At 42.5% G+C, this 8,192-nt stretch overlaps 1 protein-coding gene across 1 annotated transcript in view; it reads left to right on the top strand.

Moving 5' to 3' along the window:
• Positions 1–8,192, top strand: part of lyar (Ly1 antibody reactive) — a 30,885-nt gene that overhangs the window by 8,189 nt on the left and 14,504 nt on the right. The window contains 3 exon segments of the mRNA XM_033038562.1: positions 694–808; positions 4,857–4,964; positions 6,497–6,600. Coding sequence (XP_032894453.1) covers positions 694–808; positions 4,857–4,964; positions 6,497–6,600 — 327 coding nt within the window.

Raw genomic sequence — 8,192 nt, forward strand, 5'->3', positions numbered from 1 at the left:
AAATATGGAAAGCCATTATGGAAACCTTTGCCTGATGCTAACAATTTCTATGTGAATCGATGATCTGCTTTTAAGTGATCTTTATCTTTTGCAGTCTTCTATTGCAGCCCCTTTGTTCATGTCTTGCTATTTTAATCGGATAGTTCTTCCTGTATTTCCACTGAATTCCAAAGCAGCTAAATTGATTGTATTCTGCAGAGAAACAGGTTCATATGTTTATTGTGGATTACTAGTTTCACAGAATGAAATGCACATTCACCAGTAAGTTTTTTGGTTGCATTATCATAAGTGATACGAAAGGAATTAGGCCATTCAGCCCATCAAGTCTACTCTGCCACTCAGTCATGGCTGATCTATATCTCTCCCTCCTAACTGCATTCTCCTGCCTTCTACCCACAACCTCTGACACCCATACTAATCAAGAATCTATCTATCTCTGCCTTAAATATATCCACTGACTTTGCCTCCACAGCCTTCTGTGGCAAAGAATTCCACAGATTCACCACCCTCAGATTAAAGGGATTCGTCCACATCTATCTAAAAGAACCCCCTTTAATTCTGAGGCTATGAACTCTAGTCCAAGACCCTCCCACTAGTGGAAACATCCTCTCCACATCCACTCTATCCAAGCCTGAGATAAGATAAAGTAGCATTTAACATTTCTTACTAATGGTGTTCTGCCAATATTTACAGGGGAAATGATTATAAACTCCATACAAAATGCATTACAGAAGATCAGAAGTATGGCGGTAAAGGGTTTGAAGGCAAAGCCAAAAAGGGAGACATGAAACAGCAACAGTGGATACAGGTAGATAAAACCTACTATGTACGTTTGTGCTTCAAGGAACACGATGGCAGGGTACTTCATTCTGAAAGATATTTAAACAATGTGTTAATGAGTTGTCTGCTATTCAACTTCGATCTCACACTTTAATATTAATATTATAATTCATATTAATAAATTTGCACAATGAATATCCACAGATTGTTGGATACTATCTTCAACACAATCAAGTAAGACTACAACTCGAAATCAGCAAATTTTAGGAGAATTCTTTATGATTTTTGTGAATAAAATAAAATGAGATCTCATGAATAAAATCTCTTGAATATCATGTTCTACTTTTGGTTAAATGTATAGAGGCGTAGTAACAGACAGCTTGAAAACAGGCCTTTTGCCCCAACTCGTCCATACCGATCAAGATGCCTCATCTAAGCTAGTCCCATTTGTCCCTGACTAGTCTATATCCTTATAATCCTATCCACCTATGTACCTGTTAGCGTATTTTAAATGCTGTTATTGTACCTGCTTCAACTACTTCCTCTAGCAGCTCGTTCCATACAACCACCGTCCCCAGGGTAAAAAATGTTTCCCCTCGGATTCCTGTTAAATCCTTTCTTACTGTTTTTCCTTTCTCTTGGTTTCTCTGAATTTGCTTCTCTCTATTGCTGCTTTCCGGTATTCCCTCGTGCTCTCTTTGAACTCATCATGAGACCCTTTTGACAATAATCTGCCACTGCAAATTATTGGTGCCTGTGCTAGTCAAAAATGTAAATGCTTTTCCTTCTCCTCCTGTTGACTCCTTCAAAATTGTTGTCCTCATCCTCTCAAAACAAATCTAAGATCTTCCATTGTTGTGGACTGTCATCCCAATGCCGATCTTCCTTTCCTCTCCAAAAACTTCTCAATTTCATACCTATCCTAAGGCACGGTGTTTGAATCCTACCAATCTGGTTCCTGTTTACCATAATATAGAACTGGCTTTTAGCAAAGTTGCTGAAGACATCCTATGTGGTCATGACAAAGGTCATCTGTTTCTCCTCGTCTTTCTATCTTGAGCTGTGTTGCAAACTTTGCGTAGTTGACCATTTGTTTGTTGGTATGGTTGACCTTCCTTTTTGGCTCTCTACCATCACCTGGTTGGATGCAACTGAACCAATCTGGTTACTTTCTTACTATTCTAGTCATAGCCAGAGAATCATAAGCAACTCTACTCGCCGGAGTTTAGAAGAATGAGGGGGGGGGGGACCTCACTGAAATAGTGAAAGGATTTGATAGAGTGGATGTGGAGAGGTTGTTTCCACTAGTGGGAGGGTCTGGGACTAGAGGTAATAGCCTCTGAATAAAAGGATGTTCCTTTAGGAAAGAGATGAGGAGGAATTTCTTTAGTCAGGGTGGTGAATTTGGAACTCATTGCCACAGACAGTGTGGAGGCTAAGCCAATGGATATTTTTAAGGCAGAGATTGATAGATTCTTGATGAGTACGGGTGTCAGGCGTTATGCGGCGAAGGCAGGACAATGGGGTTGAGAGGGAGAGATATATCAGCCATGAATGGCTGAGTAGACTTGATGGGCCAAATGGCCTGATTCTGATCCTATCACTTATGATCTTTTCGTAGATCAAAGAGAACTTTATATTCAAGGACTAGTAAACGGAGTGAATAAGTGAAATGTAATGTCTGTCATTGGCAAATAGAGAATGTAGACATGATGGGCCAAATGGCCTAATTCTGCTCCTATCACTTATGAACAATGATCTCTCTTGCTGCAACTGTCTCTCGAATCCTGTTGATCTGACTTTGCCTTCCACCTCTATTTCTTATGCGGTGGAAGGAACTGCAGATGCTGGTTTAAACTGAAGATAGACACAAAAAGCTGGAGTAACTCAGCTGGACAGGCAGCATCTCTGGAGAGTTGGAACGGGTGACGTTTTGGGTCGGTCTCGCCCCGAAACGTCACCCATTCCTTCTCTCCAGAGACGCTGCCTGGCCCGTTGAGTTACTCCAGCTTTTTGTGTCCAACCTCTATTTCTTATCTATATGCTGCTCCCCTCCTGGCAACTTCATCCAACTCGCCAAGATGATCCCAGTGGCATTATCTGCAAACAGCAAGTTCACTCATGACACCCAGGTGTACTTCAACCCCATCTTCCTTGACTTACCTTTTTTCTCCAACGTTCCCCAAATGCTTGCCCACCATACCATAGATAAGGAGGACAGTCAGGCACTTTTTCCTAGGATGGAAGATCAAATGCCAGAGGGCATAACGTTAAGGTGAGAGTGGCAAAGTTTAAAGGAGATGTATGGGGCAATTTCTTTACACAGGATGGTGACTGCCTGGAATTCTCTTGCCAGTGATGGTGGCTGATATGTTAGTTGCATTCACAAGACTTTTGGATAGGCAGGTGGATATGCAGGGAATGGAGGGATATGGGTTATGTGCAGGTAGATAAGTGATGGTATTGGCGACATCTGCAGCGCTGACATTGTGGGCCGAAGGGCCTGTTCTTCTGCTGTACTGTTCTATGTTCCATGTTCTATACCACTCTATGCACAGAAATCTCCGCTGACAAATATTGGGAAGACTCGTATAACTGGCTCCTGTCACGACCTCTGTTCCCGAGCTACTAAATCCAAGGGTTTCGACCCGAAATGTCACCCATTCCTTCTCTCCGGAGATGCTGCCTGTCCCGCTGAGTTACTCCAGCTTTTTGTGCCTATCTTCGATTTAAACCAGCATTTGCAGTTCTCTCTTACACATACTAAATCCATGTCGCTCCTGTAAACTTTAATCGTATTTGACCCTCAAATGAAATTCACAACATTTTATTGTTATGAAGATAAAAGTGAGGTATGGAAAGGTGGGAAGATACTAGAGCTGATCATTAGCATCACCACAACTTGATTAAATTAGTTGGTCGGGGGTTTCTGTGCTGTATATTTATTACCCATTTTCACGATATATAATGTTTATTTTGCAGCTGTTTTAAAAGTAGGAGTTCACAGTGTACCAAAGATAGACACAAAAAGCTGGAATGACCTAGGCAGCATCTCTGGAGAGAAGGAATAGGTGACGTTTCGGGTCGAGACCCTTCTTCAGACTGAGAGTCGGGGGAATGGGAAACAAGAGATATAGACCTCATCTATTGCATCCACTGATCTAGGTGTCAACTGCTCTACATTGGTGAGGCCAAGCGCAGGCTTGGCAATCGCTTTGCCCAACACCTCCGCTCGATTCGCATTAACCAAGCTGATCTCCCGGTGGCCCAGCACTTCAACTCCCTCTCCCATTCCAAATCCGACCTTTGTGTCCTGGGCCTCCATGGCCAGAGTGAGTCCCAACGCAAATTGGAGGAGCAGCACCTCGTATTTTGCTTGGGCAGTTTACACCCCAGTGGTATGAACATTGACTTCTCCAATTTCAGTTAGTCCTTGCTTTCTCCCTCCTTCCACTCCCCTTCTCAGCTCTCCCACAGCCCACTGTCTCCGCCTCTTCCTTTCTTCTTCCCTCCCCCCCCACCCCCACATCAGTTTGAAGAAGGGTCTTGACCCGAAATGTTACCTATTCCTTTGTTCCATAGATGTTGCCTCACCCTCTGAGTTTCTCCAGCATTTTAGTCTACCCAAAGATATAGACGGTAATGTAGAGATATAGAACAAATGGATGAAAGATATGCAAAAAAGTAATTATGATAAAGGAAACAGGCCATTGTTGGCTGTGTGCTAGGTGAAAACGAGAAGCTGGTGCGACTTGGGTGGGGGAGGGATGGAGAGAGAGGGAATGCAGGGGTTACTTGAAGTTAGAGAAATCAATATTCATACCACTGAGCTGTAAACTGCCCAAACGAAATATGAGATGCTGTTCCTCCAATTTGCATTTCGCCTCACTCTGATAATGGAAGAGGCCTAGGACAGAAAGGTCCTTGTGGGAATGGGCAGGGGAATTAAAGTGTTTGGCAACCGGAAGATCTAGTAGGTCCAGGCGGACTACGCATTTCATACTGTACCATGTCCACAGGATAAAACAGTGTCCATTATTGTGACATAATTTAATTCCTTTTTTTCATGTCCGCAGAAAATTCACGAAACAATGAATGACTCAAAAGTTAGCCCAAGGGTGCGTGAGGTTTTACAGCAAATGGATTCTTATGATAACATACCACGAAAGAAAGCTAAATTTCAGGTTTGTTTCTCTTTTTGAATTATCTCGTTAATAGTAATCTGACTGAAATGTTACTCAAAATTGCGCAGAGTGGTTTTCATTAGATTGTGCGGCTTCAGAGCCTTTGAACTGTGGAATTTACATTTTTTTACACTGATATAAAGGGCTTCTCTGTACTAAATGTGGGATGTTCAAGAAGAAACTGCAGATGCTGGAAAATCTAAGGTAGACAAAAGTGCTGGAGAAACAGTGGGTGCGGCAGCATCTATGGAGCGAAGGAAATAGGCAACGATGTGGGATATTCCATTGTGTTTCATAAAATATTCGTCCCATAAAGCACGGCAACTACACAAAGTTTAGCTGTTTTATTTCCACCTTTGTCTCTATTTTTATCTCTATTATTATTTCATTTATGTCATTTGTATCTGCTGAATAATTGCTGCATATTAAGCTTGTCCTATTGTGAATTCAAGGTCTTAACCAGTAACTGACAGTCCATTATAATTTATAATGGTATATTGGAAATTTCTCAGAGTGGTTGTGTTCGAAAAACAGAAACCATTTTTTGATCATCGAAAGAAAAGTTAAGAGATTTCCTTTGGTCCTCCACATTATTGTCTGTGGAGAAATGTCATTATACAATGTACTATGTAGTTTGTTATGCTGTGCCTGAGAGACTTTGCAAATCTGTTGTCTGTTTCAGACAACAGATCTAAATTACTTCGCATTTTAACTCTGGCTTGCATCTTTAACAAAATGACATCTTTATAAACTAGATGTGTATTGGCAGATTATTATATCGTTCAAGGAATCTTTCCTCTAGCCACAATGATTGAAGACAGGGAATCAGAAGATAATCGATACGCATGCGAGCTCTCCACGAGACATTCAAAGCCGTCCAAAGATAAATCTTCAAAACACAGTCTCTTGATTAATAGTTTCTTTATTGCCGTAGTAAAAACAGTAAGATATTCATCCAAACTTCATTTTGATCTTACTCGTAGTCAAACTCGTGCCTGGTCGAAAGCTGTGCCTTAGCCCCCATGCTTCCTCCAACTAAAACTAGAAAACTACTAGCGTGTCTCCGCGAGAATCCCAGCCTCAAACACGCCTCCGACTGCGCAATAAATCCCACCCACTTAATTACAGGCAGATAAAATTTAAAGGTAACTGGTTATAGTTATAACATACTGAGTTAAACTAAATGGCTACTACAAGATGCTCTTGTTTTGCTTTATATCCAGTGTACGAAAATGTTGGAAATCTGAAACTTAGGTCACTAAGTCAATCTGCGTATATAAAAAGATCATACTTTTTAATTATAACCTGAAAAATATATTCCTGAACTGTAGAAAGGCTTCACATTTTAGATTAGCCAGCAGTTCGTTTTTTATTTGGTTTGAACAGCATCTGGAGTTATATTTATTTGCTCATTCTTTTGTCAGAGGTGCCGAGGAAGCTGGCCATAACTAACATGAATAGAGTGTTTCAGAGGCAATGTAACAGTTTCGGCACATATTGCCATCACTTAAAACTTATTTATTTTGTTTCAGAACTGGATGAAAAACAGTTTGAGGATCCAAAATGGGGCCCTACAGGAACAGGTGTGGGAGATCTTTGCTGCTGCTGTGAGCAATGTAAGTGAACATGTAGAAAAGTAATTCAACCATAACCAATTGGGATGTAACACATTGGCGCAGTGGTAGAGTTGCTGCCTTACAGCGCTTGCAGCCCCGGAGACCCAGGTACGATCCCGACTACAGGTGCTGTCTGTACGGAATTTGTACATTCTCCCCATGACCTGCATGAGTTATCTCCGGGATCTTTGGTTTCCTCCCATACTACAAAGACGTACAGGTTTGTAGATTAATTGGCTTGGTGTATGAGCAAATTGACCCTGGTGTGTGTAGGGTAGTGTTACCATGCGAGGATGGCTGGTCGGCGCGGACCCGTTGGGCCGAAGGGCCTGTTTCCGCGCTGTATCTCTAAACTAAACATACCATCTATCCCCACTGCTGTAAGCTAATAGAAATGGTATGTGGTATATATTAAGAAATCTCACCACTTGACAAGTTCCAAGACCAAAACACATCATAATATGTGGACTAATCAGGATAGCAAAGGACTTCTAAAACACCATTACAACTGTTGAGTCCAGATCAACTGTTGAGTCTAGTCCTTGAATAAAACATGAATTTGCTTGATAAAATAAACTATTGAGTTTCAGTTTACTTTGTTATGGGCCTGTCCCACTTAGGCGACTTATTAGGCGACTGCAGGAGACTATGCAGTCGCCACACGTTAGTGGGTGGTTGCCGGGGAGTCGCCTTCGTGAGGAGTTCCCGTATTCTGGGAACTAGTCGCGGCCTCGTTATGGTCGCCGTGAATTTGAAAAATTCGCGGCGACTAGAATGAAGCCGCCATGGAGAGTAGCGAGAACTCTCGAGCTATAGGTGGGTCGCCAGAGGGTCCTAATGGCTTGCCAGGAGGTCGAAGGTTCTCGGAGGTTCTCGTAGGTTGTTGCCGGTGTTGACTGGTGAATTTCATTGGCTCATTGGGAGAAAAAAAAGATAAGCAGTAGTTTTCAGAACCAAGGATAACCGACCGGTAATGTTAATGTCCGCCGAGCTTGCCTCCACTCCTTCTCCCCTCCTCTTTTAAAGGACTTACCGTACACTGTGCTTTATCCCTCTTTTTACAGCGCCAACCTTCCTGTTCATCGCGGTGTGTGTCTGTTTCACCTTGGCTTTGCACCGTGTAAATTCTTTCAACAGCGCTCCCCCCGCTTGCCCTGTCCCCCGCCTATATAACGGGCTAGTGAAGGAAGCGATGTGTTTGTGTGTGTGTGTGTGTGTGTGTGTGTTCCACTCTGACAGTCGCCGTTCCAGTTGCCCGTTTTTCACACGACTGCTGGCAACTTGACAGTCCGCTGAAAAATCGCCTAAGTGGGACAGGCCCCCCTGGCTACTAGCAACTTTCAGCCTGGGAAAATTTCAGTCCCTGGTCAAATCTCTTATGTCTTGGGTTAGCAAGTATAATTTCAGACGTGATATTTTGAACGGGGAACAATAAAATTAGAAATCTGGTTTTGGACAAATAGAGTTCCCAGATTATTGGGAATTGGGAAACCATAGGATGGCATAGTTGAAGCTGGAAAGCGTACAGAGAAGATTTACGAGAATGTTGCTGGGACTCAAGGGTCTGAGCAATAGGGAGAGGTTGAGTAGACTGGGACTCTATTCCTTGGAG

The sequence above is a fragment of the Amblyraja radiata genome, chromosome 1 (genome assembly GCF_010909765.2).
Source record: "Amblyraja radiata isolate CabotCenter1 chromosome 1, sAmbRad1.1.pri, whole genome shotgun sequence".
In the NCBI taxonomy this organism is placed as follows: Eukaryota; Metazoa; Chordata; class Chondrichthyes; order Rajiformes; family Rajidae; genus Amblyraja; species Amblyraja radiata.